Source organism: Entelurus aequoreus, linkage group LG01, assembly GCF_033978785.1.
Source record: "Entelurus aequoreus isolate RoL-2023_Sb linkage group LG01, RoL_Eaeq_v1.1, whole genome shotgun sequence".
NCBI classification, from domain to species: domain Eukaryota; kingdom Metazoa; phylum Chordata; class Actinopteri; order Syngnathiformes; family Syngnathidae; genus Entelurus; species Entelurus aequoreus.
The window spans coordinates 44746593-44773064 of record NC_084731.1 but is presented as its reverse complement, the minus strand read 5'-3'; the positions used below and the strand labels follow the sequence as shown (position 1 = coordinate 44773064).

The following is a 26472-nucleotide window of genomic DNA, read 5'->3' as shown; positions in this document are numbered from 1 at the left end:
AGACTCAGCAGCTGGTCCCCATGATCAAAAGGCTCCTGGGAGGCAGACCCAGAAGCCCACAAAAAAGCACCACAGGAGTCACGAAAGTGCCACCCCTTGTCACACAGTCCCAAAGGGTTTCGAACCAAAAGGCAAAAAAACCCCACAGAAAAACAAGAGGGAAACACCAGGAAAGCAAAGGATGACACAAGAGCACAGAGATCCTGCCACCAGCAACCAGAGGTGGCTTTTTGTGACATCATGAAGGGTGGGGGGGAACTCCCTGAGGCTTCATTTAAATACACAAAACTGTAGATCAGTTCTTTAATTTTTTGCACCTGTAAGCATAATAGACTTGTGGGTCAGAGCTGACCGGCCCATATAAACACTCTCATTTCAAATTATGGGTCACTTCATGAGGCACAGTCGTACATGGAATACCAAGAACTTATTATAATGTGGTGCAATTGTACAAATAAACATATAGTTACATTAATACCTTGTCAATCAAAACAAGGAGGCAGGATTCATGGATACAGTTCTTGCATTGGTTGTCCCTAATAACACAAAACATAGCATACTGCAAACATAACATTGATTGTCCATCTACGAAGTGTATTATCACAACCAAAAAGAAGAAAAAAAAAGATCCCTGCAGAAAAGATGTCCACATCACAGCCGTCATTAAGACTGTAGGCGTTTTTTGGCCACATAAGCGCTGGTGACTTGATTCATGACGATCAGACCACAGAGGGTGGGGCAGAGTGCCACCAGGTACCAGACGCCGTCGCTGACAGATGCCGTGAACCACACGGAACTCATCCCCAGCAGCAGGCTGACGGCGCCCAGCAGGTAGGCGACGAGCCCGGAAGCCGCGTGGTACCTCTTGAGCTTGGCCAGCGACCAACCTTTGGCCAGGGAGTGGTAGACCAGGGGCAGGGCGGCCGCGGACTGGACCCCCACCGCGCACACTGTCAGCAGGCCTATCAGCCCGTGCCAGGAGGTGAAGTGAGGCTTGCCTTGCAAGTGTTTGTTGTATAAAATGGCGGCCAGGCCCAGCACAGCGCACAAGAGGCAGGCGCACTGCAAGAGCCAGTGAACACGAACTTTGACCTTGTGGGAGAACCGCCTCATGGGGGATCCGTGGGGGGAGAAGACCAGGATGGCTTCTGTCATAAAGAGGGAGAACTGGGGAGGGAGAAGGAAAACAACATTCAATATTTAATTACCTGTTGGCAGAGACTTCTGATTAGAGCAGGGGTGTCAAAGTCAATGAATGATCTACGGCCCCCGGGATGATATTTGATTAGTATCAGAACCGGCCCGCAGGCCACAGTCGCCTGTTGCTGTTTTGCAGGCATCAATACTCCATCAGTGTTGGCGCTAGGAATTTTCAAAATGGGGTCCCAGGGACCCCATCAAGTCATAAAAATTAGGTCCCACAGTAAATTTTTGGGGTCCCACTTTTTTGTAACCGTTTTGAAAACAAATGATAAATGTATGCATTATCCTGTTATATCTCACATTCTATATTGTGTTTTGGAAAAAGATTGTCATAAATGTTAAAAAAAAAAAATACAAAAGAAAACACATTTGTATGCCTCGGTAAATGTATTCAGTTATAAACATTCATTCACTTTCTTCTTTACTTCATGGATCTAAACTTTACCGCTGCACGTTTTCTATATTTTTATTGTAATATTTTCAAAATGTGTTTGTTCTATTTTTGGCTAAAGTAAGACAAAGAAAACAATCTGAAGTTGTCTTTATTTTTTAGTTTTAATGCCATGATTTTAATAGTCCGGCCTGCGTGTGCACAGATTTTTCTAATGCGGCCCAAGAGCTAAAAATTAGTTTGACACCCCTGGATTAGAGGGTTCTTTTATAGAGAAATAAAATAAATAATCACAGCAAAAAATACCTGCATTAGTTTGCAATGCATTAAAAGTGCTCAGGATTTTCTTGAAAATTATTCATTAAATGTTTGTTAAAGTTAAAGTACCACTGATAGTCACACATAAAAGGTGTGGTGAAATTCCCCTCTGCATTTGCCATCCCCTGGGAGGTGAGGGGAGCAGTGAGCAGCAGCGGTGGCCACGCTCAGGAATGATTTTGGTGATTTAACCCCCAATTCCAACCCTTGATGCTGAGTGCCAAGCAGGGAGGTAACGGGTTCCATTTTTGTCGTGTCCAAAGATTCAAAAATAATAATACATTTGTATACACTCTTAATTAATCACTATTATGAAAAATAATAACCCATCCATTTTCTACTGATTGTCCCTCTCGGTGTCGCGGGGTGTGCTGGAGCCTATCTCAGTTGCATTCGGGCGGAAGGCGGGGTACACCCTGGACAAGTCGCCACCTCATTGCAATTACCCCAAATAGTCCCCTTTGCAAGTTATTACTTATATGTGTTACTTGTTACAAGCTCAGTGGCCTTGTGGTTAGAGTGTCCGCCTTGTGACTAGGACGTTGTGAGTTCAAACCCCGGCCGAGTCATACCAAAGACTACAAAAAATGGGACCCGTTGCCTCCATGCTTGGCAGTCAGCATCAAGGGTTGGAATTGGGATTTAAATCACCAAAATGATTCCCGAGCGCGGTGCACGCTGCTGCTCACTGCTCCCCTTACCTCCCAGGGGGTGAACATGGGGATGGGTCAAATGCAGAGGACAAATTTCACCACACATAGTGTGTGTGTGACTATCAGTGGAACTTTAACTTGTTAGGGGGTGCACTATTATAAATGATAAATGGGTTATACTTGTATAGCGCTGTTCTACCTTCAAGGTACTCAAAGCGCTTTGACAGTATTTCCACATTCACCCATTCACACACACATTCACACACTGATGGCGGGAGCTGCCATGCAAGGCGCTAACCAGCAGCCATCAGAGGCAAAGGGTGAAGTGTCTTGCCCAAGGACACAACGGACGTGACTAGGAATGTAGAAGGTGGGAATTGAACCCCAGTAACCAGCAACACTCCGATTGCTGGCACAGCCACTCTACCAACTTCGCCACACCTGACAAAAATAGCTTAACATCCATCCACCCATTTTCTACCGCTTGTCCCTGTCAGGGTGCGGGGGGTGCTGGAGTCTATCTCAGCTGCATACAGGCGGAAGACGGGGTAACCCATAACACACCTGCTGTGAACCTGTTCTTATGTTTTATTTTTTTATCGTGCTCTGTCTGTGTTGTGTTGTGTTTGCTCGGTTCTCTTATTATCTTTTAACCAGCCCATTGTACAGCACTTTGGCTACCCATGTGGTACATTTTAAATGTGCTATATAAATAAAGTTGATTTGATTTGATTTGCTTGTCCCTCTCGGAGTCGCGGGGGTGTTGGAGCCTATCCCAGCTGCATTCAGGCGGAAGGCGGGGTACACCCTGGACAAGTCGCCACCTCATTACAATTACCTCAAATAGTCCCCTTTGCAAGTTATTACTTATGTGTTACTTGTTAGGGGGTGCACTATTATGACAAAAATAGCATAACATCCATCCATCCATTTTATACCACTTGTCCCGTTCGAGGTCGCGGTGGGTGCTGGAGCCTATCTCAGCTGCATTCGGGCGGAAGACAGTAAACACCAGGGGTGCTCACACTTTTTCTGCAGGCGAGCTACTTTTCAATTGATCAAGTCGCGGGGATCTACCTCATTCATATATATATAATTTATATTTACTTATTTATGAAATATATGTTTTTGTTAACAAGTTAAAGGTGTTTAATGATAATGCAAGCATGTTTAACACATAGTTAATATTGTTAACAAGTTAAAGGTGTTTAAAGATAATGCAAGCATGTTTAACACATATAGTTAATATTGTTAACAAGTTAAAGGGGTTTAAAGATAATACAAGCATGTTTAACACATATAGTTAATATTGTTAACGAGTTAAAGGTGTTTAAAGATAATGCAAGCCTGTTTAACACATATAGATTCCTTTCTTTCATGAAGACAAGAATATAAGTTGGTGTATTACCTGATTCTGATGAATTGCATTGATAGGAATCAGACAGTAGTGATGATAACGTCCGCATTTTCAAATGGAGGAGAAAAAAAGTCCTCCTTTCTGTCTAATACCACATGAAAGTGGTTGGTTTTTGGCATCTTATTTGTCCAGCTTCCGTACTCCTTTGTATACACTTTACAATAAATACATTGGCGGCAAACTCCGTAGCTTGCTAGCTTGTGCACGCCAGCTTTCTGAGACTCTTATTTTGTTAGCGCAGGCAGCATGAAGCAGCGCTTTTATTGTGCAACTGTGCAGTCGGTCTTTGGAGTTTTGACGACAGGTACGGCGCCAGAGTCTGTTGAAATAAAAAGAGTTTCTCGCCTTCCTGTCGGTAATTTTTTCTTAATAATGAGCTGGCAGCAGCCAGCGTCATCTCAGAAGACCCTCGGGTACAGTGAATGTCAATCAAGTGACGAAAGTGACGTCATAGTGAAGATTTATGATCGCTCATTTTTAGGTCTATTTTTTAAATTCCTGGCTGGGGATCGACTGACACACCCTCCGTGATCAACCGGTAGATCGCGATCGACGTAATGAGCACCCCTAGTGTACACCCTGGACAAATTTCACCACACCTAGTGTGTGTGTGACTATCATTGGAACTTTAACTTGTTAGGGGGTGCACTATTATGACAAAAATAGCATAACATCCGTCCATCCATCTATTTTCTACCGCTTGTCCCTTAGCTGCATTCGGGCGGAAGACGGGGTACACCCTGGACAAGTCGCCACCTCATTACAATTACCTCAAATAGTCCCCTTTGCAAGTTATTACTTATGTGTTAACTGTTAGGGGGTGCACTATTATGACAAAAATAGCATAACATGTAAAAAATTAAAAATACAAATTAAATAATACTAAAGTCCTATTTGGGTTCCGAGGGTCCTAAAGTGTGTGTTATTCTTTGTGTCCCAGAAAAAAGAAAAATAAACCTCAATAAAACACAATGTGTCAGTATATAAATTATTACTGTTATAACAGCGCTTATCAATCTTGACCAATCAGAGCAGGGTGTTGATGTCACGTGTTTGAAGTGTTGTTTCGAAAGGACCCACTTACTGCTAGAGTCATGAGGAGAGGATGCCAAGAAAACCAACCTGTAGAAACACCAAAGGTGACAATTGACAACATTATTTTACAGACCTAAAAATAAGGTGATCGTGTGTGATGATATAAAGCGGACCACTCACTTGTGCCGGGTCGAGCCAGAACAGCGACAAAAACTGTGAGGGCGACGCCGAGAAAGTGTGTCAACATCGCAGACGCTACTCGAGTAAAAGCGTATAGTCGAGATTCCGGTTCTGACTCTTTGTTCTGCGCCATACTTTATTTCACCTTCAATTCCACAAAAATACAAATCTGTGCTGAAAGCTTTGGTTGTGAAAGGTAAGAGTCCCTGAACTGAATTAAAAGTGATCGTCAACGAACCCTGAGTGTAAAAACGGTGTCACTTAAAGCATCTCGGATTAAATAAAGTAAACCCACACGAGTAAATAATGATTTTCTTATAAATAAATTACATATTTGTTGTTTGGATATGATGCCGTGTTGGCGGGCAAACCTCCATGCTAGCATAAAAGACTAACTTCCGGTTACTTCCGGTTAGTCTTTTTCACAACAAACTACAACTTTTGCTAAACTAGACTAGTTTAGCAAAAGCAAAACTAGAGTATCACTCAAAGCAACACGTATACCATTTAAGTTAACCCGCACAGGAACACAATAGTCACATAATAACGTTATTGTGAACAATGGGTTGTTTGGATGTGATTATGTGTTTAGAAAAACGACTACCGCCAGTAACTTCCTGTTATCACCGGCTAGTTTTTCACAACAAAGTGCTGATTTTGATATTTTTCTAATTTACCTAAACCAGAGCGTCACTCAACGCATCGCCTGTGTCATTTAAGTTCCCTAAAATTATGAAGTATTTGCCATATAACAAAATGCAATAAATAATGGACTTATTTCTTGTTTGAATGCGATGTGTTGGCACGAGGCAACACGGAAGTCTATGCTAACATGACGACTACAGTAGGTACTTCCGGTTTGTTTTATCACAACAAAGTAACACTTTTGGCGTGTTCACTAATTTGCCGCACGATCGGTTACTTAATGTAATGTACGTAAACACACGAGTGAACGTTGGTCATACAAAAATATATTGTGTGGATTTAATAATATGTTGGCAACTGACAGGAAACACTCATTCACTCTAGCAAAATGACTAATATAACTTATTGTTACATCCGGTTTGGTTTTCCAAACCAAAGTACTTTTTTTGATAGTTTTCATTTTTATCCTTTGTCACCTAAAATGCTTCAAATGAGTCACATTACAAGTGTCAAACATGATTACATTTTCATTGAAACTGGTGTTAGTTGTGCAAATAAAATACAGACTGTTGAATGAAAATGAAAATTGCACTCATCCCACAACCATCAACTCAACTGACCTTCATTGTGCTCCAATTACTCTCTAACAGCAAGCCTTTTTCCCCCATGCTTTTGTCTTCATGTGCTCAATTGCCTTCAGGTGTGAATGTGACAGGCTTGGCTCCTCTATCACCTTCACCTTCCACAGCAAGACACTTATCAGCTCATGAACGTCATGTTTCCATCAATGAACCACAGCTCCTCAGTGACGGCAGTGCTCATGCAGCCTCCAGAGGCAAGATTCAATTCTCTTGGTACTCACACATATTCACATAATAATGGTTGTGTGTTGACGTATTTTCCCCGAATTTTGGGCCCCCTGGCTAAATTGGGGACCGAAGCATAAATTTATCTCAATATCTCAAGAATTGTTCACATTTTTTTGCAACAATTTGTATACTTTTTTGATCAAACGTGTATGTAATTTGATGCTTGTTTTGTACTAAAACAAATTAATGGGAAATAAAGTATTACATTTTTTTGTGTGTGTGCAAAATAACAATTTTAACACAATGAATACATAAAGTTGTATACGTTCCTGGCCCATCTACGGCCGAGATTTCATTCTGGTAGTTCTAATTGTCAGCCCAGCACTAACTCTGTGCGACGCAATGAAATATTTATCGATGACGGAGCAGGAAGGATTTATGAAAACACTTGTAGTAAAATTTCTTATGAAGCTCCCTGTCATTCAGTAATTGACATTTTACATGAGCTTCTTCACACAAAACGGGGACCCTCACAGGTCGCAGGGCTCACTACGCACAGTGCGTGATCTGCTTCTCAATTATTTTCTGTCACACCCCCTCATAGAAGGAAGGAAACATTTTGCGCCTCCACTCTCTGCACAACTGTAAATAGTATAATTTGTCTATAAGATTGTTATAAGTACACCTCTGTATAGCATTGTGTTCTTATTAACATTAAAGAAAACAAAACTAGACGAAAGAAAGAAATATAGATCAACTTACAAAATATAATAACTTTATTAACATTGTTTTTAGTCTGTAACAGAAAATATATATATATATAAAAAAAAAAAACAGTATCGAGAAAAGTGCATCTATTTGCCTGAAGTTAAAATAAATAATAAATCCTTGTTTAAACCGTAAAAATCTTTCACCGACTTGAACCATTTGATTCTGTAAAAATATAAATAAAGAAACAAACACAACAAATAATAATGTTTTCAAATTGATCAGGAGCACAATTAATAAAACACTTTACAAAAATTAATGAAACAATCTATGTTTTTTTTTTCTAATCAAATTGAGGAAGTCAGGATTAATGGCTACAGTGAGCACGTTTTGTAGTGCACAGCTTTTCGAAGCGGGGTTCGAAGGATGATATTGCATGGTACTGATAAAACATGTTCCCTGTGGTCCCTCCCAGGGGCGCCGCTAGGGATTTTGGGCCCCATAAAAATAATCTTTACAGGGCCCCCAACACAGCAGCAACATTATAATTTCATCATCATTAGGGGCCTCTCTGGGCCCCCTCCATCATGGGCCCCTAGAATCCGTGTCCTTTACCCCCCCTTTTCGGCGCCCCTGGTCCCACCACCCGCCCCTGACATTGGACCATGCCACACCAGCTGAACACTGACTACTCTAAAGTATGTCCAGGTTTAGGTTCTGTAGGGGTGTGCAATTTTTTTCCCTCTGAGGGCCGCAGGCTAAAACGTTAAAGTATGCAGTTGCAATTTTGATCTCTTTCACTTTCAAAACTGATATTATATATAGATTTTTTTGTCAGAAAAAAATAGCAGCTTCCATGTCAGCTTTACTAGCGTCAACCTTTCAACTTTTTCTAAGTACATTTCAGCTGTTTGCTCTGTCATTAAACTTTTTATATTTGTAACATTATTTTTAGAATGTATTGTGTGCCGTTAAAATGTTTTTCTGCATTTTATTTTTGTTATTCTTTTTATTATTATTATTATTAGTTATTTATTCAGACAAAACTGCTCCTAGGAAGAAAACACAGACAAAACTGCCTGTAACTTCCAGTAGGAATGTCGTAGAGACATGAAACAACAACCTCTATGTAGGTCTTACTTAGACCTACATTTCATATATTGACAACCCCCAGCAAAAATCTACAGGAAGTTTGCAATTCCCCCTTCAAAACAAAAGTTTTGTAAAAACCGGTCACCTTTTTTCAAACATTATCTCCTCTGAGCGCGTTTGTCGTGTCGGCTTCAAACTAGCACAGGAGAGAGATTGAACCCTTCTGATTAAAAGTTGACGAAAGAGTTGTAATTACTGCTCCGGTTTGGATTTGATGTGCCGTCAAAGTCGGTCCCGTCCATCGCTGCTTGCAGCTTTAATTATTATTATCATTTGTTATTTATATATTTATTTTATTTATTAGTATTTATTTTTTCTGCCTCTGTCTCTTGCTTTTTTATGAGTGTGTGTGTGAATGTGTATGTTTTTCTTGTCTTATTTGTTGTAGGTTTGTGCCATATGTCCATTGTTGGTTTGACCTGAGTGTTTGGGGCGTGGGTTTAAGGGAAAGTGGTGTGAGGAATTTACTTACTTCAAAATTGTTTCGACTTGCACTCTTTTCTGTTTATTTGAAAATGTCGATAAAAACAGTTGGAGAAGAAAAAAAAAAGTTTTTCTGCAGGCCACAAATGTCCCCTGGGCCGAACATTGGACACCCCTGGTATATTTAATGGATTTATGTGGGGGTATCAATCAATCAATGTTTATTTATATAGCCCTAAATCACAAGTGTCTCAAAGCGCTGTACAAGCCACAACGACATCCTCTGTGCTTCTCTACATTGGAGCCTGGAGGGGGCGGGGGTGTTTGCCTGTTTGAATGGGGCCAAATTAAATGTTTAACTGTTTTTTATATATATTTACTTGAAAAAATATGCCAGGCCTATTTTTACTGCAGCATCATTTTCATTTAGTTTTTAATCATTATTATAATTGTGACTTAATAAAAATTAAATAGAACTGTTTTTTGTTTTTTTTGGTGATGCAAGACCACGCGAGAAGCTGCTGTTATTTTCGGACAGAAGGGCTTCCCCTCTCCGTGGACATGACAGATATACAGGATTAGAAGGTAATCCTGCGTGCTCTCATTGAGCATGCGCAGAGTGAGGCGCGTCGAAGGCAAGCTCCGTCTGCAGTTGGGAACTCCTCGACAAAATCTCATCCTCTTCACACTTAGTGATGAACTAAAGAAGGTAAGATGTTTTTTTAATTATTATTATTTATCAGATGATGTGGTTCTGGTTCGTCCGTGCATGCGTTATGATTGTCACTCTTTCATCAGTTCAAAACCTTATTAACCCGGGTTGTTCATTAAAGAGACAACATGTCAGCATATTCTACATGTCAGGTTGGGTGTTTTTGTGCACAAAAACAATGATAAAAGAGCTTCCCCGACCACAATGTTCTAGTGTTGGCTGCCTTAAAATGCTCTGTGCACTGACCCACTTGGCACTCATAGAGCCTGACTTGTTCATATGCAACTCACAATGCAGCTCAACTATGCACTAAGTTGGAAAATGTACAATTAACAACAGAATGTATGAAGTATGTATTTATGTTCAGTCATTTACAGCACATTGTCGTAAATATATTTGAACTAGTTAAACCAGGGTTCGGCAACCCAACACGTTGAAAGAGCCATATTGGACCAAAAATACAAAAAACAAATCTGTCTGGAGCCACAAAAAGTGAAAAAACGTGTATAAGTGTTACAATGAAGGCAACACATGATGTACGTGTCTATATTAGCTATAATAGCCTACTATCAAAATGACTATGTGTCGCAGACTGAAGCAAATCTTTGTTGACAGAAATGTTGAAATTTAAGATTTATTCTACACATTTTTACAACATTAGAAAACATTAGTAAATCAGAGGCTACTCAGAAGATGAGATAACTCCTGGAAATTCCTGGCTTTTAATGGCCAAAGGTATGCATGAGTGTGTCCATGTTAAAGGAAACGGCAGGCTGTCTTCTTCTAATAGATTTATTACAATCTTTGGCAAGCTAGGTAATGTTTGCTGTGGTCTGGAACAACATGGCACACAAATCAGAAATACAGCCAATATTACATACAGATAATGTGTCATGAGACATGTAAAACTAAATTATATACAAAGAGGATAAAAGTAAAGGATATTAAATGATCTCAAATATACCTACAAATGAGGTATAATGATGTAATATGTACATACAGCTAGCCTAAATAGCATATTAGCATTGATTAGCTTGCAGTCATGCACTGACCAAATATGCCTGATTAGCACTCCAACAAGTCAATAACATCAACAAAGCGCACCTTTGTGCATTTACGCACAGCATGAAACTTTTGGTGGACAAAATGAGACAAAGAAGGAGTGGAAGATTTTACATGTAAACAAACTGTTGCGTCACAGTCCACGCTATGGTGAGTTCCAGAACTGCCGAAAGTAGTAGGACAAAACGATGTTCACCAAATACTCTCATCAGTGAAGCGTACACACAAACATATTAAACAGTGGGCTTTCTAACAATTGGGAAGGTTTGTGTCATGTTTGTCCTCAAACAAAAAACATGCTATAAACAAAAATAATATTTCCCCCCCATCTTTTTCCATTTTCAATCCTTTTTTTAAAAATGGTCCAGGGAGCCACTAGGGCGGCACTAAAAAGCCGCATGCGGCTCGAGAGCCGCGAGTTGCTGACCCCAGAGTTAAATCAATAAGGAATATTGTTTAGGTGTACATTTTCTTATAAAGGATCTACAAAATACTGAAAATATGCTTTTTGTCTACATTTTACACTATTAGAAGCCAATTCCTTGATTATAATGAAGCGGGAAAAAATCCCCAAAACCAGTGGTGTGTAATTCATGAATTATTTTGTCTACATTTGTTGATTTAATGCAGGGATTCATAACCTCTTTTGACTACGGGGCCCAACATTTCCACCACAGAGGGGCTGGGGGCCCACTCAATAATTAACACTGAATTAGTAATCTTGCTTTTGATTTCAATCAAATTCAATGATTAAATCTAACCTCTTTACAGTCTACATACAACCTTATCAAATGATATGAAACCGTGTGTAAATTACAAAGTTAATTTTTTTAACATATAAACCTTAGGTTTAGGTCAGGCTGATTGGAAAAATATATACTAACTAAATATAGTGCATAAGAGGCACAAATAACGCATAAAGAAGCATAAATAACGCATAAATAACTGACAAAAATGAATTCATAATTATGTTGTGCTAAAATTGATTAACTAAATTAATAATGTATATGTTTTTAACTAAACGATCAATAAAATTAAAGTGCAAAAGAAAATACAGCCTAACTACTTTAGATTTCATTTTTGCGTTTAAAAAACTTCTCAATGACTTTAGCGTTTGAGATAGTCATTACTGCCACAAGTGGTGGAAAAGTGCATTACAACTGAGTCCCGCTGCAGCCCACATAGACTACACCTTAGATATTTTTTGCCTGCCCTCTAGGTCGGCGCTGGTGGCTGTGGTTAAGAAACAATAATTTAATAAATACATTTAATTAATTAATCATCGTTTATTTGAATTTAGTCATTAATAATCTACATGTATTTTATCAATGTATTTGTAAATGTATATACCGGTCGTCCTTTGCCACAATTCATTAATTTTTGTCATGTATTTACAAAAATAAAAAATGTACTATGCAAATATATTTTTAAATAAATAATTGTATGTATTCATAATAATAATACATCAAAATCCATAATAATAAATGTACTTGTGATTTTCTTAATATTTTTTCAGATTTTTGTAATTTTGTAGTATGATGCGTAAAGTATTACTAATAGCTAAATCAGAATTCATTTGACTGTTGTGATAAACATAATTAATTATAATAATGCATTTGTTTATATATTCTTTATTATAATTTCTAATATTGTAATAATGCATTTGTTTATAAATGCATTATTACAATGCATGTATAGTAATGATACGGCATTTTAAATACATATACATATTCATAATACAGTAATGTTACATGTAATAATTTATATAATTTTACTCAGAGAAGTAGGATTATTACTGCTTTTTCTTTAACAAGAAGAACGCCACAATCCTTAAATATGTGAATTACACTTAGAAAAATAGCAGTTTTGTGTAGTGTGAGATATTGGTCCTCATTTGAAATATTGTTTGCATCTTTATAAAGTATAATAGTCAGTAAAGGCCAGTATGGATGTGCTGGTATTTTTCCAGAAGGGCTTTATAGATTAAGAAAGTAATCCTATTACTCTTAAACAAATAGAGAGAATAGCCATCTTGCAGTGTTTTTAATAAAATTAATAAAAGTAGCAGTCATCTTGCTGCTATTTTTTTATATACCTATAGTATTTGTGAAATTATTATTATTTCTTCATTTTCTGGTGTTTTTGTGTGACAGTCACATGCAATAGAAACAATTCTGGATCGCACAGGATTATCTTCACGTCATCTTGTCCCACTTTTTTCAGCATGAATCTAATATCAGACAGCTGGGGTTAATCTCATGTTTTTGCACGTGTCGAGCTTACGTTATCGGTTTATGTTTTAAGTATCCACGTTTTTAATATTGTGGCGCATCACAAGTGCACTCTTGCATGCACAAATTCAAGCGCCTGCGCTTCCTTCTCTTCAGGCCTGACGGTGACCTCTTCCTCCTAGAAGCCATCGAGGCAAAAAAACAGACTTTCTTTTCCTCAGATGCCCGACCGTCCAGCTCATGGACAGGGAGAGTGGGCGTGACATGTCCACGAGTGCATCAAGAACAGGATGTCCAAATGTGAGCTGATCGAACTGAAGGACCTCAGCGTGAATGATCCCATCGAGCTGGTGGCCCCCGGGCCTCGCGGCGCTCCGAGTCGAGTCGGCCACTTCCACCTTGTCCGTCTTGTCGGGAACACCGTCCGTATCGAGGCCCTGCCTACAGAGACGGGAAGCGGCCACGACTTCCAGCCCTACGGTCATACTCACCTGAGCTGGTGTGACCTGTGTGGAGAATTCATCTGGGGTCTTTATAAGCAGCCTCTACGCTGCGCCAGTGAGTACGCTTGTATTATATACTCAAGGATGATATTATAGAATTATATACAAAACCCAAAACCAGGGAAGTTGGCACGTTGTGTAATTCGTAAATAAAAAGAGAATACAATGATTTGCAAATCCTTTTCAACTTATATTCAATTGAATAGATTGCAAATGTTCGAACTGAGAAACAAAATAAAAAATAAATCATTAACTTAGAATTTAATGACAGCAACACATTGCAAAAAAGTTGGCACAGGGGCATTTTTACCACTGTGTTACATGGTCTTTCCTTTTAACAACACTCCGTAAACGTTTGGGAACTGAGGAGAACAATTTTTGAAGCTTTTCAGGTGGAATTCTTTCCCATTCTTGCTTGATGTACAGCTTAAGTTGTTCAACAGTCATATTTTACGCTTCATAATGCACCACGCATTTTCAATGGGAGATAGGTCTGGCCTACAGGCAGGCCAGTCTAGTATCCGCACTCTTTCACTACGACGCCACGTTTGGCATTGTTTTCCTGGAATAAGCAGGGGCGTCCATGATAACGTTGCTTGGATGGCAACATATGTTGCTCCAAAAACCTGTATGTACCGTTCAGCATTAATGTTGCCTTCACAGATGTGTAAGTTACCCATGCCTTGGGCACTAATACACCCCCATACCATCATAGATGCTGGCTTTTGAACTTTGTGCTCATAACAATCCAGATGGTTCTTTTCCTCTTTGGTCCGGAGGACACAACATCCACAGTTTTCAAAAACAATTTGAAATGTGGACTTGTCAGACCACAGAACACTTTTTCACTTTGCATCAGTCCATCTTAGATGAGCTCAGGCCCAGCGAAGCCGGCGGCTTATCTGGATGTTGTTGATAAATGGCTTTCGCTTTGCATAGTAGTAGTTTTAACTTGCAGTTACAGATGTAGCGACAAACTGTAGTTACTGACAGGGGTTTTCTGAAGTGTTCCTGAGCCCATGTGGTGATATCCTTTACACACTGATGTCACCTTTTTATGCAGTACCGCCTGTACTACCGTGTAGTGATTTCTCCAGATTCTCTGAACCTTTTGATGATATTACGTACCGTAGACGGTGAAATCCCTAAATTCCTTGCAATAGCTCATTGAGAAATGTTGTTCTTAAACTGTTCGCCAATTTGCACACGCATTTGTTAACAAAGTGGTGACACTCGCCTCATTCTTGTTTGTGAATGACTGAGCATTTCATGGAAACTGCTTTTATACCCAATCATGGCACCCACCTGTTCCCAATAAGCCTGTTCACCTGTGGGATGTTCCAAATAAGTGTTTGATGAGCATTCCTCAACTTTCTCAGTCTTTTTTGCCACTTGTGCCAGCTTTTTTGAAACATGTTGCAGGCATCAAATTCCAAATGAGCTAATATTTGCAAAAAATAACAAAGTTTTCCGATATCTTGTCTTTGCAGTCTATTCAATTGAATATAGGTTGAAAAGGATTAGCAAATCATTACATTCTGTTTTTATTTACGATTTACATAACGTGCCAACTTCTTTCCATCGATAACGTGATATAATCGCGCTCTGAATATATATATATATATATTTTATATATATATATATATATATATATATATATATATATATATACAGCCAGGCCCCCGGTCAGATTTTTTTAACCCAATGCGGCCCCCGAGTCAAAAAGTTTGGGGACCCCTGATCTAAAAGTTCTCCAATAAGCACAAAAGTTTCTTCTATTTTAGTCAAGTCGTTTAATGTAAACATGGTTGGGCATAGGCTGCTGGGAGCTTGCAGCTACACAACAGCTAAGCACAACATAGCACACAAGCTAGACATACATCATAAGTGTCCTTTATTGAACAATATTGCTGTCTAAACCAACACCTTTGTCAATATAAACAAAAACTATAGTTGCATATTACTCACACATACAAAGTCTCCAAGGCAGAAGTGTATTAAAAGGTATCCAGTAACAAACGTGTGTGCATAATTCAATTTAAAGTGCCTAAATTATTGTAGCTGTTGCAAAAAATAAAACACAACTCCACTTCAGCATAAGTCTATTCCAGATGGTTAATAATAAATAGATTAGTGTTTTTTATACCCACCATTGTTCTCTGTTTGACTACTATCACTTGATTAAGCTTTTTCTAACGTTCTACACTGCAAAATAATAAACGTATGTATGATTCCTCCTGATATCGTATGAGGTCAATATCTGAATTGGCCAATGCTCAAGGTTCCGATATCGCTATCGTATCAGAAGTTAAAGTTATTTCTGTAGACCCCTTGTTTAAACAACTATTGTTTTATTTTGATTTTAGTTTGATTTAAGGACATTTTTATATGACATCGTATATTAAATTCCATGTTATTACAGGTGCTTGATGATAAATGGTATGAGAAACGTTGTCTATGACACAGACAAATACTTTGTCATGTTTTGATCTTTTAGTGGGAATTTATTGAGGAAAAAATGCAAATGACAACAGCATTTAGGTTGTTTATATGGTGAGCATGTTGTGTGTGTGCACTCGAGGCGATGACCTATAAAACACAGAAGCAGTAAATCTGCCTCCAACACGACAGCATGACGAGCTTGTGTGTCAGCCTGTGTTGAATCATCATGTTCCTGCAAATCGGAGCAGTGATGATGATGGTGATGAGGATGGTAATGGTGTGAAATATGCTTATTGAAAGTGTTACCATGACTAGAAATTGCAGGAGGTTTGTGTTCATGTCAACTTGCAGCAAGATTACTCAGGTTACCAACATTAGTAGCAAGTTACTTTGGTCAGATGATTACACAATTCAACATGTTCGAAAAGGAGTAGGAAGAAGCAGAGCTTATGTCTCAGCACTTATCAGTAGTTTGTTAACTTCCTGTGTCTGAATGTCACAATTTCCTAATAGATATAGAAAAGAATAGAATATGTGTAACAATAGATAAGTTGATTAATAACCACCATGTTGTGGCACATTAGTGTGCCGTGAGAAATCATTAGGCATGCAACCAACTCTACTTAACTGCTACATAACTCATTGCTTATTTACTACAAATAATGAAAGTGTGTTCATCTATCCATGCTGGCAATGTATTGTGACAGGCAGAAGCATAAAATAGTCTTCCACGAGATAGCAGAAGGTACATACAAAACTCAAAACCAGTGAAGTTGGCACATTGTGTAATTTGTAAATAAAAAGAGAATACAATGATTTGCAAATCCTTTTCAACTTATATTCAATTGAATAGACTGCAAAGACAAGATATTTAATGTTCGAACTGAGAAACAACTTTTTTTTTTGCAAATAATCATAACTTAGAATTTAATGGCAGCAACACGTTGCAAAAAAGTTGGCACAGGGGCATTTTTACCACTGTGTTACATGGCCTTTCCTTTTAACAACACTCAGTAAACGTTTGGGAACTGGGAAGACCAATTTTTGAAGCTTTTCAGGTGGAATTATTTCCCATTCTTGCTTGATGTACAGCTTAAGTTGTTCAACAGTCCGGGGTCACCGTTGTCGTATTTTAGGCTTCATAATGCGCCACACATTTTCAATGGGACTGGACTACATGCAGGCCAGTCTAGTACCCGCACTCTTTTACTATGAAGCCAGGCTGTTGTAACACGTGGCTTGGCATTGTCTTGCTGAAATAAGCAGGGGCGTCCATGATAACGTTGCTTGGATGGCAACATATGTTGCTCCAAAACCTGTATGTACCGTTCAGCATTAATGGTGCCTTCACAGATGTGTAAGTTACCCATGCCCCCATACCATTACATTACATAAACTTTGCGCCAATAACAATCCAGATGGTTCTTTTCCTCTTTGGTCCGGAGGACACAACGTCCACAATTTCTAAAAACAATTTGAAATGTGGACTCGTCAGACCACAGAACACTTTTCCACTTTGCATCAGTCCATTTTAGATGAGCTCGGGCCCAGCGAAGCCGGTAGTGTTTCTGGGTGTTGTTGATAAATGGCTTTCACTTTGCATAGTAGAGTTTAAACTTGCACTTACAGATGTAGCGACAAACTGTAGTTACTGACAGTGGTTTTCTGACGTGTTCCTGAGCCCATGTGGTGATATCCTTTACACACTGATGTCGCTTTTTGATGCAGTACCATCTGAGGGATCGAAGGTCCGTAATATCCTCTCTTACATGCAGTGATTTCTCCAGATTCTCTGAACCTTTTGATGATATCACGGACCGTAGATGGTGAAATCCCTAAAATCCTTGCAATAGCTCGTTGAGATATGTTGTTCTTAAACTGTTCGACAATTTGCTCACGCATTTGTTCACAAAGTGGTGACCCTCGCCCCATCCTTGTTTGTGAATTACATGGAAACTGCTTTTATACTCAATCATGGCACCCACCTGTTCCCAATTAGCCTGTTCACCTGTGGGATGTTCCAAATAAGTGTTTGATGAGCATTCCTCAACTTTCTCAGTCGTCTTTGCCACTTGTGCCAGCTTTTTTTAAACATGTTGCAGGCATCAAATTCCAAATGAGCTAAAATTTGCAAAAAATAACAAAGTTTACCAGTTCAAACGTTAAGTATCTTGTCTTTGCAGTCTATTCAATTGAATATAGGCTGAAAAGGATTTGCAAATCATTGTATTCTGTTTTTATTTACCATTTACACAACGTGCCAACTTCACTGGTTGGGGGTTTTGTAATTAACCTGTGTATCCACCTGTTGCCATTTATACAACAGAATAAGTCAATGACCACTTGGTGGTGAGAAGAAGAAAGAATAAACAAGTGTTAAAGATATAAAAAAGTAAAGATATAAGACCTAGATTTAAAAAACAAACAAACTATTTATTAAATAAAAACAGTAAAGCTGCAAGCAGCGTTGAACAGGTCGACGCATCTAAATTAAAGTTTACTCAAATCGATGTTTATACGCGACGCAGGCCTAACAGCGACCAGGTGGCGTAGTAATTATTTAACACACCAATTATCACAGAAGTCTAACCAGGTGGAGTCAAATTCCCCAGGTTTTGTGTTGCTTAGTGACTTATCAAACGTTCCTCCCACATCTAATGGGGCAACCTGAAATCCTTCAGATTTGATCATCGCCCATCTGTTTAATATCTGTAATTTGAATTTGGGTTTATTTGGTCAAAGTCCCTATTAGTGTTAAGTCAAAGTAAACCCCTGGTTTTTGTACAAAATGGCCTGTCCAAACCAAGATGGCCGATTTCCAGTTTGTTTTCAAACATAGGTGTTTGAGACTTTTTCATGTGTCCTGTCATGAGAGACGTCTCCACCAAATTGTGTGACACTTGTGGCAGGGGGTCCTTTTTGTTAGACTTAGACTTAGACTTAGACAAACTTTAATGATCCACAAGGGAAATTGTTCCACACAGTAGCTCAGTTACAATGATGGAAAGTGTAAGGATGGAAAGGACAATGCAGGTATAAATAGACTAAATATAGCGATATAAAATATAACATATATACGTAATTCAATTTAAAGGCGGCGCTATCGAGTGAAATGTGGAGGGTCTGTTACAGGGCGGCTGAAAACGATTGTATTTTTTTTTGTTTGGAATGCAAAGAATAATAATGTAAACATGGCAGTTATAATAGTGCCTTTGCTAGCTCGATGCTCGGGCTCCAATGGTAAATGGTCTGTAGCGCTTTACTATACCTGAAACGATACCCAAAGTGCCTTACGTTATAAATGACATTCACCCATTCACATTCACACACTGATGGAAGAAGCAAAATGGGTGAAGTGTCTTGCCCAAGGACACAATGGCCGTGACTTGGATGGCGGAAGCGGGATTCGAACCGGAAGCTGGATTCGAACCAGGAACCCTGAAGTTGCTGGCATGGCCGAGGCCCGCTCTACCATTTGAGCAATGCCGTCGCCCAATAATGTATTGAAAAGAAAATAAGGTAATACTTTAGTATGGGGAACATATTCACCATTAATTAGTTGCTTATTAACATGCAAATTAGTAACTTATTGGCTCTTAATTAGTCATTATTAAGTACTTATTAATGCCTTATTCTGCATGGCCTTATTATACGACCAGTAAGCCATTAACTAAGAGTCTTCCCTCAATAACCTCAAAATGATTGCTTATTAGCAACCCTAACCCTAACCCTAACCCTTATATGTTCCCCTAGTGTCTAAATAACTCTAAATTAAGTCTTTGTTACTGAGAATATGTTCCCCATACTAAAGTGTTACCGAAAAATAAACACAATAATAAAATATTCAAAACTAATGGATTCATAAAACAGGACTAAAAATACAGATAAATAAATGCAGAATATTGACCAAGCAGTAACTTGTAAAATAATTACAAAATAGAGCTATATTGTTGATAGTGGCATAATACCTACCTACTCAGTGGCCTAGTGGTTAGAGTGTCCGCCCTGAAATTGGTAGGTTGTGAGTTCAAACCCCGGCTGAGTCATACCAATTGTAATGGTTTACTAAGGGGAGGTGACGGCAAACATACACCAGGGGGAAGTATGAACAATGTTTTATTATATATATAGACCATATATATATATATATATATATATATATATATATATATATATATATATATATATATATATATATATATATATATATATATATATATATAGACAATATATATATATATATATATATATATATATATATAGACAATATATATATAGACAATATATATATATATATATATATATATATATATATATATATATATATATATATATATATATATATATATATATATATATATATATATATATATATAATAACCAATACAACTACACTATAGAATGAAGTGTGTGACCAAAATACCAGAGTGTGTGATGTAAGACTATGTGTGTAGTTAGCTGTTGTGTATTACCGTGATGTTGGATGAGGAAGTAGACAAGTCCAAATTGGGCAAGGCAAAAGGGGTCCAAGATGCGCGAGGGGTCCGTGGGGCAGAGAGAGACGTCAGAGTCCGGGGGGGCGAGCGAGAAGTCGGGAAACCAGGAAGCCAGTCCAAAACACAGGGGAAGATCCAGGGAATAGTGAGACGCACAGCTCACAGTCCAGGCGACGGAGGATACTGCGGGTACACGGGAGAAAACAAGGGACAAGTAAGCCACGGAGAGGGAAAACCAGAATAGAGCATAAAGCTTGTTGCTTACTGAACACCATGAGAAAACTAAGTTCCCGCGCCGATCCTTGGGTCCACCCTGCCTTTATCCGGCACGCCCTCATCAGGATCAGGTGTGCAGATAGCCGGTGAGTGTTTGCAGCTGGTGGCTGCTGCAGGGCGGAGACGCGCATGGCGCGTCCCTGGATGTGCGCACCCGTGGGCGTGTCCCGAGGTGCGCACAGACGGCAGGGGTCTGAGCCGTAACAGTATCCCCGACCCTATGGACAGATTCCAGATGTCCTGGAAGTAGAACCCCCCAAACAGGAACAACAGACAGGGGAGGGCGGAGGGGCGAACTGGTGGTGGGTCGCCGGCCCAAGTGTCCCCGAATCCACCGGGGACGAGTCTGGTGGCGGCGGCGAGTAGAACGCCGCTGAGGCCGGCGGGGCGGGCGACCCAGTAATGGCCACCATCTTGGCCGTCGGGAAGGCAGACACGAGTGGCACCATGGTGCGTCTCGCCGGAAACGAGGAGGTGACGTCTGAGGCGAAGAGGATGAAGTCAGCGGCGTGGAAGCGGCGGACGTCTTCGGCGACGTGGAAGCAGCGGACGTCATCGGCGGCGTGGAAGCAGCGGACGTCATCGGCGGCGTGGAAGCAGCGGACGTCATCGGCGGCGTGGAAGCAGCGGACGTCATCGGCGGCGTGGAAGCCGCGGGCGTCATCTGCGGCGTGGAAGCCGCGGGCGTCATTGGCGGCGTGGAAACAGCGGGCGTCATCGGCGGCGTGGAAGCAGCGGGCGTCATCGGCGGCGTGGAAGCAGCGGACGTCATAGGCGATGCAGGCGTGGAAACAGCGGACGTCATAGGCGATGCAGGCGTGGAAGCAGCGGACGTCATCAGCGATGCAGGCGTGGAAGACGGCTGAGGATCAGGCCGAGGCGCTGGGGTCGGCGCTGCTGGCCGAGGTGCAGAGGTCGGCGCTGCCGGCCGAGGTGCAGAGGTCGGCGCTGCTGGCCGAGGTGCAGAGGTCAGCGCTGCAGGCCGAGGTGCAGAGGTCGGCGCTGCAGGACGAGGGGCGAAGGTCAGGGCCAGCCTGGGAGCTGGTGGAGACGCGGGGGCTCTCCTGGGGACTGGTGCTAGCTCGGAGGCTAGCGCTAGCTCAGAGGCTAGTCGAGGGGCTGGTGCTAGCTCAGGGGATGGTGCTAGCTCGGAGGCTAGTCGAAGGGCTGGTGCTAGCTCGGAGGCTAGTCGAAGGGCTGGTGCTAGCACGGAGGCTAGTCGAGGGGCTGGGGCTAGCTCGGAGGCTAGTAGAGGGGCCGGTGCTAGCTCAGGGGCTAGCCGAGGGGCTGGTGCTAGCTCAGGGGCTAGCCGAGGGGCCGGTCCTAGCTCAGGGGCTAGCCGAGGGGCCGGTGCTAGCTCAGGGGCTAGCCAGGGGGCTGGTGCTAGCTCAGGGGCTAGCCAGGGGGCTGGTGGCTGTGGCTGGGAAAAACAAAAAATAGGTGGAATAAGTCTGGCCGAGGGAAGTCTGTCTGGTTGCAGCTGCGCCCTCACACCAGCACAGCCACCAGTACCATCCCCCCCTCCGAAAGCGGATGCCAGACGCTTCCAGCTGACTGAGGGACAGTCACTAAGGGTGGGAGGTGGGTGGCCAGGCGGCGGGTAAATTCCTCTATCCCTACAGCACTGCTAAACAGTCCAAGATTTTGCTGAGGTGGGCTAGAAAAATTGTCCAGGGTGGATTGAAAAGAAAAAGACATAATGAGAAGGGGGGAAAAAGGAGGAAGAAAAAAAAAAATGTCACTGGGGGCGGAGCTAAAGTCACTGGAGGTGGGGCTAAAGTCACTGGGCCGTCAGGTCCCTAATCAATTGGCGTGAACTTACTGTAATGGTTTACTAAGGGGAGGTGACGGCAAACATACACCAGGGGGAAGTATAAACAATGTTTTATTATATATATAGACAATATATATATATATATGTATATATATATATATATATATATATATATATAATAATAATAACCAATACAACTACACTATAGAATGAAGTGTGTGACCAAAATACCAGAGTGTAATGTAAGACTATGTGTGTAGTTAGCTGTTGTGTATTACTGTGATGTTGGATGAGGAAGTAGATAAGTCCAAATTGGGCAAGGCAAAAGGGGTCCAAGATGCGCTAGGGGTCCGTGGGGCAGAGAGAGACGTCAGAGTCCGGGGGGGCGAGCGAGAAGTCGGGAAACGAGGAAGCCAGTGCAAAACACAGGGGAAGATCCAGGGAATAGTGAGACGCACAGCTCACAGTCCAGGCGACGGAGGGTACTGCGGGGACACGGGAGAAAACAAGGGACAAGTAAGCCACGGAGAGGGAAAACCAGAATAGAGCATAAAGCTTGTTGCTTACTGAACACCATGAGAAAACTAAGTTCCCGCGCCGATCCTTGGGTCCACCCTGCCTTTATCCGGCACGCCCTCATCAGGATCAGGTGTGCAGATAGCCGGTGAGTGTTTGCAGCTGGTGGCTGCTGCAGGGCGGAGACGCGCATGGCGCGTGCCTGGATGTGCGCACCCGTGGGCGTGTCCCGAGGTGCGCACAGACGGCAGGGGTCTGAGCCGTAACACCAATGACTATAAAAATGGGACCCATTACCTCCCTGCTTGTCACTCAGCATCAAGGGTTGAAATGGGGGGTTATATCACTAAAAATGATTCCCGGGCGCAGCACTGCTGCTGCCCACTGCTCCCCTCACCTCCCAGGGGGTGAACAAGGGGATGGGTCAAATGCAGAGGACAAATTTCACCACACCTAGTGTGTGTGTGACAATCATTGGTACTTTAACTTTAACTTTAACTTTATTATAATAATTGATCATTTATGGTCAGAGTGATGTGTACAGTACCTCTTACATTTGAACCGATATGGTACCACTTTCCGGTATCTGGGAATCGATAAGAACAGTACCAATTTTTGTTACTTTTGTGTGTTTATGTTAAGTGTTTAATAATGAAATGCATATTTTTTATTTTTTTATTTGTCATTTAACAGTGAGCTGATATTGATAGTTGTGCAATCAGTTGTTATATCTTGTTTTCTTACACTTCTGAGTTCCATTTGCAAGTATGCATTCTTTTCACTTTGTCCTGGTTGTGTTGCCATAGTATGGGAGTAAAAATATCACTAATGCTAATCAGTAGCATGTATATGTCATATCCCAGCGGTGTCCAACTCATTTTAGTTCAGGGGCCGCATTGAGGAAAGTCTGTGCACATGCGGGCCGGACTATTAAAATCATGGCATTAAAACAAAAAAATAAAGACAACTTCAGATTGTTTTTTTTGTCTTACTTTGGCCAAAAATAGAACAAACACATTCTAAAAATATTACAATAAAAATATAGAAAAAAAATACTGGCAGCGGTAAAGTTTAGATCCATGAAGGAAAGAAGAAAGTGAATTTATAACTGAATACATTTACATATGCATAAACCTTTTTTTTTTTTTTAAATGAATTAAGTAACGTTTATGACAACCTTTTTCCAAAACACAATATAGAATGTGAGCTATAACAGGATAATGCATACATTATCATTTGTTTTCAAAACTTTTACAAAAAAGTGCGACCCCCAAAATTTACTGTGGGACACCATTTTTATGACTTGATGGGGTCTCTGGGACCTAGCGCCAACACTGATGGAGTATTGGTGCGTGGAAAACAGCAGAAGGCGGCTGTGGCCTGCGGGCCAGTTCTAATACTAATCAAATATCATCACGGGGGCCATAGATAATTCATTTGCGGGCCGGATCATTATCTATGGCCCCCGGGCCTTGACTTTGCATCAAGCTAACACATTTTAAAAAGTGGAGCCTTACTTTTGGTCGCTTTCTATCAGCCATGCTTGCTTTGTTAGCATGGAAATTGTACTGGTACTTAAAGGCAGTCTGCTATGAATATGCCTGTTTGCCCGCCAAATGCTTAAGCCGACATGATATCACGTGGTATTGAAATAGGGTACTAATTAAATTTACATAAATCTGTACCAAGTAATAAAAAAGTATCAAATTCAGTACTCATACCCGGTTAGAATATCCTTCATTTTAGACGTGTCTGTGCTGTTACCTCTCATGCAAAGACATGTTCTTCCTTTATTGACACCTCCATTATGCTTCCCATCCTCAGATTGCAGCTACACTTGTCACCACAGATGTCGAGCGCTCATCCAGCTGGACTGCAGCACAGACACAAGTTTTCCAGCAGAGCAGGTGGATTTCTCTGTGGACTCCATCGAGACGGACACCAACGTGGTGAGGAACTGATGCAAGCAAGGCTGTGGTAGAAAATATGTCTAAACAAAGCAGTTGGTGGAAAAGTAGGCAGACGACCTGGGGAAGCAGCACAAACTCTAGAGTGTATTTTACCGCATGTCAATCTTTCACCAGGTCAGACTGCAACCTCAGTTTTCTTGTCTTCTTCTCGTGACACGTTGTCTCCTGTTGTGTTTTGGTAGGATGAGCAGACTGACTGGCCCAAGCGGGAGTTAAGTGTTGGAGAAGTTCATCAAAAGGTCCAAGAGTACAACGCTCAGATCAACAGCAATCTCTACATGCTGCTGGTAAGTGACAGACTCTCACTTTATCTATGCTTTTTAGAGGAGGAATAATGGTGGGCGTCAATCCCCCCAGTAGACTAAAGACAAGGAGAACAGTAATCGAGTAGGAAATACTGATCGTCTCCTCCGACTGCAATGCAATCTCACATGTTTGTTCTATTGTATGACTTGCATTTTCTGGTCATGCCACGTTATTAATATAATGTGTTCATATGTATAATGTAGGGTTGTACGGTATACCGGTATTAGTATACTACCGCGATACTAATGAATCATATTCGGTACTATACCGCCTCTGAAAAGTACCGGTCCTGCCCCCGCCCTCCCAACGCCATTGGTGGATCTACACCTGACATCCACTGTAATGATACCAAGTACAGGATTGTGTCTAGTTGATACCACTATGATTACGTCGATATTTTTTGGCATCACAACGTCTTCTTTCGTTTTTTTTTTAATTTATATTATTATATTAACTCAGGAAATACATCCCTGGACACATGAGGTTTTTGAATATGACCAATGTATGATCCTGTAACTACTTGATATCAGATTGATACCAACATTTAAAGGCCTACTGAAACCCACTACTACCGACCACGCAGTCTGATAGTTTATATATCAATGATGAAATCTTAACATTGCAACACATGCCAATACGGCCGGGTTAACTTATAAAGTGCAATTTTAAATTTCCAGGGGAACTTCCGGTTGAAAACGTCTATGTATGATGACGTTTGCGCGTGACGTCGATAGTTGAAACGGAAGTATTCGGACACATTGTATCACAATACAAACAGCTCTGTTTTCATCGCAAAATTCCACAGTATTCTGGACATCTGTGTTGGTGAATCTTTTGCAATTTGTTTAATGAACAATGGAGAATGCAAAGAAGAAAGCTGTAGGTGGGATCGGTGTATTAGCGGCTGGCTGCAGCAACACAACCAGAAGGACTTTAGTTGGATAGCAGACGCGCTATCCGACGCTAGCCGCCGACCGCATCGATGATCGGGTGAAGTCCTTCGTCGCTCCGTCGATCGCTGGAACGCAGGTGAGCACGGGTGTTGATGAGCAGATGAGGGCTGGCGTAGGTGGAGCGCTAATGTTTTTATCATACTTCTGACGAGGTCTCGAAGCTAAGTTAGCTTCAATGGCGTCGTTAGCAACAGCATTGCTAGGCTTCGACAGGCGGCACAGCATTAACCGTGTGGTTACAGGTCCAGTGTTTGGTTCGGTGTCTCCTGATAGTAGTATTGTTGATCTTCTGTCTAT

The 26472-nt window shown here is 41.0% G+C and overlaps 2 protein-coding genes across 8 annotated transcripts in view; one reads left to right on the top strand and one right to left on the bottom strand.

Moving 5' to 3' along the window:
• Window positions 1–319: 319 nt before the first annotated feature.
• LOC133653033 (transmembrane reductase CYB561D2-like) lies at window positions 320–6548 on the bottom strand. 3 transcript variants are annotated; one of them, XM_062052040.1, is made up of 4 exons: window positions 6463–6548; window positions 5198–5342; window positions 5067–5104; window positions 320–1167 (listed from the first exon to the last, which is right to left on the bottom strand). In XM_062052040.1, the coding sequence occupies exons 2-4, from the start codon at window positions 5328–5330 to the stop codon at window positions 664–666; spliced, it is 675 nt and encodes a 224-aa protein (XP_061908024.1). In that variant the 5' UTR covers window positions 5331–5342; window positions 6463–6548; the 3' UTR covers window positions 320–663. The 3 variants fall into 3 exon arrangements, with proteins under 3 accessions (XP_061908024.1, XP_061908032.1, XP_061908016.1); XM_062052048.1 differs by lacking the exon at window positions 5198–5342 and having other exon boundaries at window positions 6463–6503; XM_062052032.1 differs by lacking the exon at window positions 6463–6548 and having other exon boundaries at window positions 5198–5774.
• The window catches only part of LOC133652998 (ras association domain-containing protein 1-like), a 32753-nt gene continuing 11285 nt past the window's right edge, over window positions 5005–26472 (top strand). Inside the window, exons 1-6 of one of the 5 annotated variants that reach the window (XM_062052010.1) lie at window positions 5005–5121; window positions 6543–6696; window positions 9440–9643; window positions 13161–13497; window positions 24771–24895; window positions 25099–25203. In XM_062052010.1, coding sequence (XP_061907994.1) covers window positions 13230–13497; window positions 24771–24895; window positions 25099–25203 — 498 coding nt within the window. In that variant the 5' untranslated portion in view covers window positions 5005–5121; window positions 6543–6696; window positions 9440–9643; window positions 13161–13229. The other 4 variants (XM_062051984.1, XM_062051989.1, XM_062051994.1 and 1 more) reach the window with 4 other exon arrangements.